Source organism: Pseudopodoces humilis, chromosome 6, assembly GCF_049639895.1.
Source record: "Pseudopodoces humilis isolate 2021_Gansu_Grassland_sample_001 chromosome 6, ASM4963989v1, whole genome shotgun sequence".
Taxonomy (NCBI): Eukaryota; Metazoa; Chordata; class Aves; order Passeriformes; family Paridae; genus Pseudopodoces; species Pseudopodoces humilis.
Genome location: NC_142205.1, coordinates 6,568,342 through 6,580,932, shown reverse-complemented (window position 1 = coordinate 6,580,932; position 12,591 = coordinate 6,568,342). Strand labels below are relative to the sequence as shown.

The 12,591-nt window shown below is 38.2% G+C and overlaps 1 protein-coding gene across 9 annotated transcripts in view; it reads left to right on the top strand.

The window, feature by feature from the left end:
- Window positions 1-12,591, top strand: part of CTBP1 (C-terminal binding protein 1) — a 235,914-nt gene that overhangs the window by 207,177 nt on the left and 16,146 nt on the right. For all 9 annotated transcript variants that reach the window (XM_088055985.1, XM_014261908.2, XM_088055984.1 and 6 more), the window contains 3 exons: window positions 1,858-2,002; window positions 5,881-6,087; window positions 11,876-12,090. In XM_088055985.1, the coding sequence (XP_087912111.1) occupies window positions 1,858-2,002; window positions 5,881-6,087; window positions 11,876-12,090 (567 nt within the window). The remainder of the gene's footprint in view (window positions 1-1,857; window positions 2,003-5,880; window positions 6,088-11,875; window positions 12,091-12,591) is intronic.

Below are 12,591 nucleotides of genomic sequence, written 5' to 3'. Positions count from 1 at the left end.
GCTTGGTCCATGCCAGCTGTAATCTCACTGGAGAAGCAAACCCAACAAACTATGTTGGGTTTTTATTAACCCTGTGTAACAGCTCTAGGTAACACATTCTGGTGAGTGCAGTCTTTCTGATTGGGAACTGTTGGATTTAATCTCTAAAGGACTTGTTTGCACCATTAAAATCAAGGGGTTTTGTGTGTGTGTAATCATTTTATAAGATCAGAGCCTACAGCTGGTCTTTGAATTATGTTGTAGCTGCATTCTTGAAGGATGTGTAATTTGTAATTTTTTTTGCAGTTCTTACTAGTAAATGCAAATTCTGCTCAAAGGAACTTGGTCTTTATCTGAATTAGAACTGAACTTCTCAGTCCAGAAACACATGTTGAAATAGTATAAATAATTTTATGAAGTATTCAGTAATGAGTGCTTTTCTTTCATTTTTATGGAGTTTGGCTTTATTTTCTTTTATTTTTTTTTCTTCATATATTTTAAGCACTGCTGCAGATCCTGGGTTCCAGCAATTATAATCCTCTGCATGCAAGATTCTGCTTTGCTGCAATAGTTTTTTTAAAACTACGTATGTTGATTATTTTTACTGACCTTGCAGTACACTAGGAATTGCTCATATGAGCAGAAATAATTCAGATGACAGAATCTGTCCATGTACCAGACCCAAAGGTCTGTTGAATAAGAAATGTAGAGCCTCTGCAGAACTTCTGTGTGAAGTGTGTTGTAGGAATCTCTTGAAATCATTACAGCTGGCTTAGCTACTGAAATGATTTGTGCATGTTTTGTGTCTTGTAGAACGATTAGGATATTAGCTAGTGCATTGAAGGCACAAGCACAGTGAAGTGCTTTGAAGAAGTAAAATCATGCAATTTTCATATAAAGAGGAAAATATTTTCTGCTATCTGAAAAATAAGTTTATGTCAGCTGTTTGGGGTGCAGTGTCACTGTTTGGTAGAATTCAAAATTGCTGGGCATGATTGGCTTCCTTCTCCACACCCCTTCTTAAGTGCTCTGGAGTAGGTTGGATGCTAACGTAATTTAACTTGTTAGGTTGGACTCTAACATAGTTTAACTTGTCAGAGGCTTCTGACTATCTTTTATTTTTGCTTTTTTGATGTTCTCACAAGTTTTAGGATTTTTTCTGCAGCATTTTTGCTTTCATGCAATTTCTTATTTCTCAGAGGCTTTGGATTTTCCTGAATGACGTCAAGTTTGACATCTCAGTTAATACGAATTTATGTCACATCCAGTTTTCCATCAGTGAGAGCTTATTCGCAGTGTCAGTAAACAGAGGGGCAAACACTTGTGTGTAAATTGACCAATTTCAGTCTCTGTTTTCGAAGGTGATCACTGAATGTTTTCTGTTCAGGTATCAAGTGGTTTAATAGGGCAGTGAATGCCTGTAGCACTGTGTTTGTGAAGAGATACTGCTCTGTAACTCCATTCAAAGCTGAATGTCAGCTGCCTAAGCATAAAATACTCACTGTTTGTGGGGAGTGTTTGCTCCTGTGTTGTGCTGCTTCTGTGTGTGCAGATGCAGTCCAGTGGCACTTGTACTTGGGGTCAGTATTGCAGAGCATTTGCTGGGGAATGAGGAGAGTTTTCCCTCTCATTAAGACCACAAGTACAGATCACTTAGTTCTTTTAAAGCTGATGCCATCATGCTAGAATGGAGACTTCAGATGAAAAAGGCTTACCAAGAGGCTGGGAGATATTTGGAGAAATAACCTTTAAAAAAAGCCCAGAATCTGTCTTTAATGCTTTTACTGTCTTTTATACTTGAAAATATGTGTATGATATTAAGTTGAGATTCTGTGAAAGAAAAAAAATTAAGTATTTTTTCCTCTATTTTATTTATAGGTACTAAATGAAGCAGTGGGTGCACTGATGTATCACACTATAACTTTAACTCGAGAAGACCTGGAGAAATTTAAAGCACTTCGAATAATTGTCCGAATTGGCAGCGGTTTTGATAATATTGACATCAAATCTGCTGGAGATTTAGGTATGGCTGTTGCAAACTTCATTTTATATCATATACTTGCCTCCAGAAATCTGATAGCATCTAAATTTTTGTATTAATGTTTTCTGTGTGTTTAATACTAGCATCATACCTAAGCTGTATAATTTTCTCATCAGAGTATAAAACTCATTATGGAGATACTAGCATTAGTTAATTAAGTGATAATATTAACAGCTTTGTGGCAGGATGACAATCTGCCTGCTCAATATAAACCCAAGGAGTAAGGCCATAATTTTTCATCTTTTTTACCCCAGTTGTATATTTTAATTACTACTTCTGTAATCCAATTACAAAATACAATTCCATCACCATGGCATAGTACTTCTGTTTGAATAAAAATATGAGATCATTATCACCTGTCTGAGACTTATTTATGATGCATGAGATTTAGTACTAAACCACTCCATAAAATAGAAATACCGATTTTATAGGAGAATCAGTTGTTGCTTTTCCAGGATAAATTGAGCTACTTGAACTATGAAGAGATGGTGTTTGATGTTTGACTGTAAAATAAGCAGCAATCTGATCTGTACTTTTCTTACTTTAAGTTAAACCATCTCCTATCTGTAATCTAAAGGTCAATCTACCACCTTCAGTAAAGATTTTCTTTGTTTCTTTCCCAGGATTGTGGAGACCAAGTATGTTTCCCCTATGTTCTAGAAATATCTTGGAAACATTTGTTTCAGTGTGGCAGTGCTTAGTCCTAGCAGTAGCCCCATTGATGCAGTGAGGAGCTGTAGTGTGGTCTGTTTATCAGCTACTGATAAAAATACTCACCTGTTGTGATGGTGGCAGAGCCTTAACCACTCCTTGCTCAATTTTATAAAGAACAGGTCAGGGCTGAAAGTGTGCAGGGCTGTGTTTTGCCTGCTTTAGCTGGTGCCACAGTCAGACACGTGTTGAGAGCCTCAGAAAACCTGTGTGTGTGGAGATACTGGCCTGGGGTAAAATCCTAGATCAAAAGCCAAAACATAGGTGCAGATCAAAGGCTCAGACCAGTCAGGAGTCCAGTTTGTGGAGAAAATCCCTGATAAGAGGAAGGTCTTCGAAGGTTCGCTGGCTGTCTCTTCTGCAGGTCTCTATGCTGGATTTTACCTCAAGTTATAACCTAAGTGCAGCCACATAATTCTTCAAGCTAGAGTACACAGCAGATGTGGGAAATTCTTGTTCATATGAAATGCTAAATGGCCACATTCCTAATCATTCTGTTCCTGTCTTGTGATTAGACTGTGTTATAAAGTTAGGGTCCAACCTGATTGTGTATCCTTTAATTTACAAAATATTATTGTCCACTCTGTCAAAAGCCAGTAAATGGTGGAAAGATTACAGTAAAACCTCTGATTTTAATATTAAGTTTGGGTGAAATGGCAGGAATGAAATACTACTGAGACAGAGAGGATTGTATTTGTTGAACTAGTAAGTAATACGGATCTTAATGAGGTAATGTGGGAGTGATCTGCTCTTTATAAAAGACTTTGATTGGGTTTTGAAAAGTAGATTTGGACCAGAGTCCAACGTATTCCTGAACTTCAGTAATAACTTCTTGGCTTATTTTTCATACAGCTGGCACAAGGGTTTGTTACCAGCTTTTCCTATTAAGCATTATTTTATATTAGCACTTTTAATCTTCTTACAAAGCATGAAAATCTGTGTTTCTTGGATAAAACATGCTTTTTCTCCACTTCATGAATAGTTGACTAGAAAATACATACAAGTTTTGGGTGTAGCTGGATGCGTGTGAAGTGGGAGCCCAGGTAATGCCTGTTGACTCCTGCATTTTTCAGAATAAAACCTGTGCACACAACCATGGAAAGCAGTGGGTAAAGGGAAGGGAACAGTGATCAACGGATATGAGATGAGAGTGTGCTGTCTTTTCCCATGTGAAATGTCTCTTAGTTTCCTTGCCTCTGTCTTGCTGCTTTATGTGGTTTGCTGTCTCTGCCTTTCAAAAATGAGCTGCTTTTAAAGTTGAAATAAAATAGGGAAAAACAGTCTTGCCATTCAGGGGAGAAAATACCTGACTTCTATTCCTTCAGTTTCCTAAGGAAACCTATTGGGGAAGAAGGTGTATTATTCCTCTTCCCAAATACCTAATACAATTCTTCAAGCTCCTTTTGAAGCATAATTTTGTTGATAGCAGCTCTTAGGAGACACATTTATTAAATTTACATTGCCATTTAAAACTTGCATTGTTGCTCCATGAAAAAGACTTTTTTTGTATAAACAAATGCAGGTGTTTAATGTGAGGTATTTAGAGGGATGTTATTTTTCAGTCTTTCACCTCTCCCTCCCAGTCCAGTTTCTTGCCCCATTTTTAAAAAGAGTGATTTTCCTGCTACCATTAAAGTTAGCAGGATGCTAAGTATAATATTCCAGCAAATGATGCTGGTATATCTTCTTGTAAGTCTTCAGGGCAGTGACTCAGCAGACAGGCTTACCTCTACAGCAGAGGAAAGAAACAGTTCTGTAAGTTCCTTGTGCTCGTTTTTAGCGATGTAGAGAAAGCTGTAAAAAAGTACTGGGCCGTAGAATAAAGGCATCTGAATGTGAAACATAGATAAATACAGTATGAGCTTATTATTTGTCATATTACTATTGATGCTGTTTTTGAAGAGAATGTTTGTTCTTTGCTTCCTAAGATACTCTGGCATTAGCTGAGGACTTACTGAATATTTAGTTATGTAAAAACCCGAACACTGAAAACAGTTTTTGGGTGTTCTTAGGATACAAAACACTTTTTTTTTTCTCCACCATGAAATTATACTGTGTGCTGTTTGTTGTCTCAGTCAGCAGAACTGAGACACAAACATTTGTGGGAGCTGGTGATTAAGGAAAGAACATGCAGTACATGGAAAGACTGAAGAGAGACAAGTCAAAAAGGACACTAAGTTTTTCAGGCGTTTTGCTTAGCTGCTGTGTATTGAGTACTGGAAGGTGAAAAGCAGAATGGGATTGTTTGAATGCATTTACAGTCACTTGTTGCTTCATCTGTTTTTTGAAGTAAAATAGGCTTGTTGTGAGTCTTGAATTAGTCCATCTTCCACTGTTTTCTGTGGAAATCTGTAACACTTTAAGATGCTTGATGTTACACTTGTTTCAACTGGTAACTTTTCAGTTAGGAACATGAATTAATTTGGCATTACCTTTGCATGCCATGCAGAGGCAGATTTTGCGTTTTCCTGTTGACAATTAGATGGGTTCCCTTTAATGTGGGGACCAGGAAAGGCCTGGGATGTTGTTTGATGTAATTCTAAAAACCCCTGTGCAATATGTAACAGATTATCCTTCCCTGTATCATAATTATCTATACATGATGTGGAATTACTAACAGTTATCCTGTGAAGGCTTTATTAGAGTTGCTGTCATTATAAATTATTTTATCCTTTTTGTTATTTGCATAGATAGCTTTTGGGAGGGTATTTGCCCAGAGGTGGAAAGCTAACTCACACATTAAACCTAAACTGTGATACCACACTGTTCAGAGCAAGGCAGATTTCTCTTGGCTGTTCAAAACACCAAGCTCAGTGGAAATGTAAAGCACTTAACAAAGCTCATGTTCTAAACTATCAGACATCTTCAGTGCTTTTCTTCTGTGGTTTCGGTGGCCTGTTTACTATCTGCCGTAGTTTGCAATAAATAAAAGCACAGTAATTAGTAATAAAAAATCAGAGAAATAAGTTGGATATAGCTGTCAATTGTTATATCAGGTATTCTGCCTTCCATTACAGTCAAAAACTCAGTATTTCTGCAAGATGTGTTGAAATACCTGTAATTTCAAACATCATGCTCCTGTATTGCTGTTCAATGGGAAAAAGCAAGCATTGTTTGGCAACTGGCATCCTCTCCCCCGCTGCTTGCAGGGATCGCCGTGTGTAACGTGCCAGCCGCCTCCGTAGAAGAAACGGCAGATTCCACCATGTGCCACATCCTGAACCTGTACAGGAGAACCACCTGGCTGCACCAGGCCCTGCGGGAAGGCACGAGGGTACAGAGCGTCGAGCAGATTCGGGAAGTGGCCTCTGGAGCTGCCCGGATCAGAGGGGAGACCTTGGGCATTATTGGATTAGGTATGTTGTCTTCATACGTGTTTCATGCCCTTTGCTGTCCATCGCTTTAAAAAAAAGTGAAGATTTGAGATATAAAAATGGAATATTTGCTCACTCCACGTCAGGTATTCATTCCTGATGATTGTATAACTCAAATGTTTTCACTTCAGACATAATAATTTTCCTCAGAAAACTTATTTTATTGCTGATATTCTCTCAATTCTTTGAGTTTTTGTATGTCTTTCTGTTGCCATATTGCCTGCTATCGGGCACACCGTTTGTAAGAGGAGACATCATCACTTCCCTTTTCCAGGACAAGGATCCTGCTACTCCAGCCCAGTTACATATGTGTGTTTTATCCCTTACTCATTTTCATATCTGATTTTCTTTGGACTTTCTTCCTTTTACAGTTTTTTACATTACTAAAAAGTCTTTGCTGCTGTGATATCCTGCAGAGCAGTTACTGTGTGCATTTGATTAAGCTTGATCTGAAATTGTATTTCAGCTCTAATGAGAGGAAGAATATATGCAAGAAAGTTTGAAATGTTTCCAGACCTAATAAAATCACCTACTTACCTCTCTGAGTAACCCTAAATGTTTTTCAGCATCCAACAGATGGACAGGCTTGCTTGAGATGAATTAATTACTGTCTGTTACAGAAGTAGAGAAGAAAAACAAGCAAGTCAGTTTCTATGTAAAAATTATTCAGTCATGTACTTGTCTTACACAGATCTGATAGACTGTGGGTGTAATTGCTGTGCTATTCATCCACAGGAATTAATAATATGATTTTGACAACAAAGCATCATATTTAAATGACTGCTCCAGTTACACATTGCTGTCAAATAACTCAAGCCACGAACTCTTACTTTCAGAAGCTGAAAATAGCCTGGTGTTACATAGTGCTCATTTAAATGAGCATGCTGTACACCAGAGCCATCTTCACAATCAAAGAATTGCCTTTAAAATATGACTTCCAAGAAGTTAGTCATGACTTTGCTTTCTCAAAACTATACTCAGGTAATTATCCATCTCATTTAAACACACAATGATTATTGTGCTCACAGTCACAGCATCTGCACATAAATAATAGTTGCCTGCAGTGTTTCCAAAATGGAAATGCATACCTGGTTTTTGAAACTTAAGCTTTGGCTCACATGCAATGTGCACATTTACTGGAGATATCTGTACTGTTGTCATTCAGTTTGGTGTTTTTACTGAACAAATTCAAACTTGAGATCAGAAAGGAAAAGTCTTTCGTCATTGACATTCTTAAGTGAGTTTCATTGGTTTTGTTGTCAATTATTGTAATCAATCAATGACTGGATAATCAGATTGCCAGTATTTGTATAAAGCTTTACAAAATGCTAGGTTTTGGTTTTAGTTGTAAAAAGCAAGCATTTTTTGTGCATGTTACACTAAAAAGATTAGTAAAATCTGATTTTTAAGGGCACACATCTGTTAAAGTTATTAACTGGTCATTATCTCCAGCCTTTTGTTGTTCCTATATATATTCCTTACCATAGAATATTCACAATTTCAAAGAGCACTATATTGTAAAGTCACTTCTGAAAACTTCCACTCTTCCTTCTTGTGCATGTGTGTGAATAGGCACAATGCTTCAATTCTCACCTGTTCTAACAAACTCCTATGACTCTATGTACTAATGAAGAGTAAAAATGTAGACTTAGAAGATTTACCAGAATTTCTGTGTGAGCACTTCAGGCACTTAGGCTGTGATGTGCACCCTTTTCTAGTACAGATCACTGCAAGACGTTACCTGTCTAGAGTTTTAGACTCAAATATGTATTTACAACCAAAGCCTGTTGTCTTTAGGTTGTGTTTCTTCACTAGTGGCCTCTCCCCGCAGTTGGAGTTTTGCCTCGGTTTGTTATTTAGACACATCAGTGTCAGAAGTGATGATCCACCCAGATGCTATGAATTGAATGTATTACACACAAAATAAACAGTTCTCATCATCTGTTGCTAAGCCCTTTCCTCTGTTTCTGTGCAGTGTCTCAGTTTCTGTCCTTTGTCATTAATGTGTGTCTGAGATCATCTCCTCTCAACCACAACTGTGTTTTTCTATTCTTATCTTAAAACTTGTGGTCTCTTCAGCAGTGGGTTGCTTAAATTTATCACTGCTGCTGCAACAGCTAACTGCAGACCTTCTTAACATCTGCTCCTGGACTTTTCTCTTGTTTTGCCAAAGAGAAACACCCTAGCTCTTGCCTATCTCTGTGCTAGGGAATGACTGTGTCTCCAAAGTTTCAGCTACTCACTTCCTTATCCACTGATCTAGCCAAGTTTCGTGACTCACTTGCCTTCTTTCCATCACCCACTCTTTCCCTCCTCTCATGCATATTCCTGCTTTGACACTTGCTCTGTCCTGCTTAATCCTATTACTCTGTTTTACTCCTTTAAAGTTAACCCCATCTCTCATCCTCTGCTTGTATTGAGCTTTAAGATAAGCAGAGACTCAACAGTATAATGCCTCCTTCTTGTGCTTGTTCGATCCCATCCATCATTGTTGTGTTGTTTGGTTAGCCCCTGAGCTCCTTAGGGCACAGCCCATGCCTCTTTCTGTCTTTGTGAAGTGTCTAATTCTTTGAGCCTTACATAAATAATATCACATCATTAAACAGCTGTCTTTGTCACTTTTAATCTTTATTACTATCCAGTTTCCTGTATTTTAAGTGATGCAACACAAGTGTGGATAATAAGCCACACATTTAAAAAAAAAACAAAAGCTACCTTTTCATCTTATATGTAGAAATGTAGGGGTTTGTGGGTTTTTTTTAAGGAGGAATATTTCTGAACAGCAGCATGTAAGTATTTGGATGAATAGACATCTGGCCCTGGTTCTGCTCTAATGATAATCTTACAACAGTGAAGTCACACTCCCTTTCCCTTCCTTCTCAGTGAGAAATGCTGATGACTAATGACTCATGCATTTTCCTCACCCAAGAGAGGTGAAATTCTTCTAAATAAATTTGTCTCCACATCACAGTGAATGTCATCACTCAGTTTGTCTTTCCTCACCTGCTCTATTCTCTCAACAGTCCTGCTGCCCTACCTAGATGCTTGGCCAAATTACTAACCTGTGTTATAAGACAGCAAGGCTTAAGAGTTGGGTGGTATTATTCTGCAATAAATGATCTACTCTTAGCAGTCCTACTGGCTGTCTTAATGTGCTCAGCAGGAAATGTAACAAAACAGCACTCTCCACATTTCAGAGTTCTCCAAGAAGGAGGAAAATTACCCATTTTCTCCAATGCTGTTGCAAAGACGGAAGAGCTGCTAAATGAAAGCACTTTTTATTTCCGTGGAAGACTTCAGGCAGGTCATCATCATCATTTCCATGGTATCAAGGTCGTTTTATAAAACTTTGGTGTACCAGCCTAGGATGAGTGTGCATTGCCCAAGGGCTGAGCAGGGTCCTTGACCTGCAGCTGCTGTACTGTCATACTCAGATCAGGTCATTGGCAGAGTCAAGGTCAGGCACACGTAGAAATTGGGACACTTGGTTTGGGGAGAATTGGTAGACTTGTGGGGGAGTGAATGGATGAGGCTGTAACAGGAGATTTGGCTGTTTGAGTCTCTCTTCTGAAATGATGAATGGACCTTGCTAGAACTTTGATTTAGAAAATATTTGTTGCTTTCTGCTTTTTTTGCAATTGTATGCAGCATTAATTTTCTGCATTCTTCTCACACTACCAACCAAGAAATTCATTTAAGGTTTTGAGTTTAAGATTTTGCCCTCCCTGGAAGCAGCCATGAATATTCATAACAATGTGATATGCTCTTAACATAGAGTTGTCCCAAAGGTGGGACTCCTTGTGTGCTGTATTGTCCTCAGTGTATTGAGGTAGGTTTTGAGCTACTCCTCCTGCCCAGGAGAGTCTTACCTAATAGAAGCTTTTCGGAAAAGAAAAAAAAAGGTCATAGTTTTGTGGTTGCTCTTTATGTCAGATGGTAATTTAAAAACAAATTGAAAAATTCCTTGTGTCCAGCTTTGTACTTATTTAATGACTAACACTAAATAGGAATTGTCAATTGCAGAAGAGTTTTATTCCATAAAATATTTATAATAGGATAATTCTGGTTAGAAATAGAGATATGATTCCCAAGTGTTTTTGGAGGAAACTTTTGTGCCCAGTGAGGAAGGCTTTGGTTTATTAGCCTGGGTGAGGTGAATGAAGAGTGTAGCTTTAACTGAAGAGGGTGTTGTAAGAGATTTTGCTGTTGTGAATCCCCCCAGGTATTAGTGTTTTAAAGAGTGTAAAAAAAGAACAGATGACAGAATGTTGCATGTGAAAATGAATGGAGCTGGAGTAACAGTTATGTGCTTTGTTAAAAAAAATAAAAAATGTTTACAGTTGTGTGACTGATTCCTTGAGCTGTGAACATGCCAAAATTTGGAAACAATACAGTGTTTGTGTTGAAAATTTTCTAATTCAAATTTATAAAAACAGCTTGGAAAGCAAACAAATAACATGCATGCAAAGTGTTGAAAGATTTTGAGAAGTATTCTAACCTGGTGTCCCCAAAGAAAAGCAGACAGCCCCTGTCAGATTGATACACTGTTTAATACTCCAAGCACATCTGTCACTAAGCACTGCAGAATTGCTGTGTTCACATTAAGTGATTAGCAAAAACCTTTCTTCCTGTGGCTTCTGAAGTTTATTCAAATAGAAACTGAGAAGAAGAGGGAAATCCCTTCAAGCACAATTGGAAAGAGATGGGGTTTCCCTGGGTTAATTTGATGCTTTTTTGAACAAATTTAGACGTTATAAAGGAAAACTTGTTGACTTTTTTGGAGTTTTTTTTAATAAAATTGTTATTATGGTATGTCAAGTGACGCTTTTGAAATGTCTTTATCCAGCATTTGTAGTATTCCAGCGTGAATATCTGATCTGTAAACTTGTAACTTGAAAACTGTGTTAGTTTTCACTCTTCAAAATGCCTGTAACTCATTAGATGTACTCAGGGGTTTTCTCCCTCTGTGTTTTACTGGTAGTGTGTAAAGGGAAAGTACAAAGGGAAGTACACACCTCCTGGTACTTGTGGTATGGAGTCACACCCATACAGCGCTTTTGGCACAGCTCTGAGCTACAACAGTAAGGAAATTGGAACAAAAAAGCAAAGTGCAGTGTGAGTTCCATGTGGGACTGCACTCTTCTTAATTAGGTGCCATGTGATGTACTATGTTTATTTATCATTCAGGTAGCTGAATAAAATTTATTTTAAGTACTTAGATGACAGGATTCTTGTAGGCATTTTAATGCTGGAAGGACGTTATTCAAAATGTAAGAAATACCAGAAAGGAGATTCCATGTATTCAGAATGGTTGCGCTTCAGATTAAACAAATTATCTGTCATTGCATCCATTTTTGAGGATTAATTTTATAGCTTTTTATTAAAGCCAGCTGGTTTGACATGGGTAAGGATAAGCCCTTGGCAGGATGTGATCACAGGCAGTGGTGTTTTGCCATAAATAGGGCCAGCAGGCAAGCCTTGCGTTATACAGATTATTGCAGATTATGTGACATCTTCTGGCATTTCATATATCTGGTGGCAAAGGTGCAAACCTCCTTCTTTGTTTCAAGGCAGTGTGAAACAGTCCAGATGTTCCATTTCTGATCTCAGTGATGATTCTGAATGGGATGGGAGACGCCTCCATTTTCTGCCCTTCCAGTTGCTGTACAGAGCGTTATGGTTTGATACAAGTGTTCCCATTATGAAGGAGGAGGCCACCTTACAGCAGCTGCTTCACATCTGCTCTCATGACGTGTTTCTCTTGTTCTAGGGCGTGTTGGGCAAGCAGTAGCATTACGTGCCAAAGCCTTTGGCTTCAGTGTGATTTTCTATGACCCATACCTCTCAGATGGCATGGAGCGTGCTCTGGGACTGCAGCGGGTGAGCACTTTGCAGGACCTGCTGTTCCACAGTGACTGTGTTACCCTGCACTGCAACTTGAATGAACACAATCATCATCTTATTAATGACTTCACCATAAAGCAGGTAATAATCTCTGTGGGTGCCCTCCACACCACTGCTGGTTGCCAACTCTGTATATAATTTATTTCTGTAAATAGGTAGATTCTCATTTGATAGAAATCTTCCTTTCTTGCTGCTCTAAGATCAAACAAGTCTATGATTAGGAACTAGCTCATTGCTTATGTATTGTTGCTTTTACTGCTTTTTGGCTCAGTAACATTGCATTTGTGGAAATAATGTGCTCTTCTTAATATTGCTAAGGTTTAATGAAGTGACATTGATGTAAAAGCACTTTTTCTGTGTCGTGTAGTAGCTTCTTCCTTTACATGTGTATTTTCAGGTAGCAGTTTTGCCTTTCACTTGTCCCTGTTTGAGTTCCTTTGATGCAATTTAAGGATTATGACTAAATGGCTCCCCCCTGTGCTCAGTCCCGATGCTCACAGAGCACTTGAATGATGGAGCTCATATACAGCATTGCATTATTGGGAAAAATAATATTTATTGGAATCAGTACTAACTTCTCCC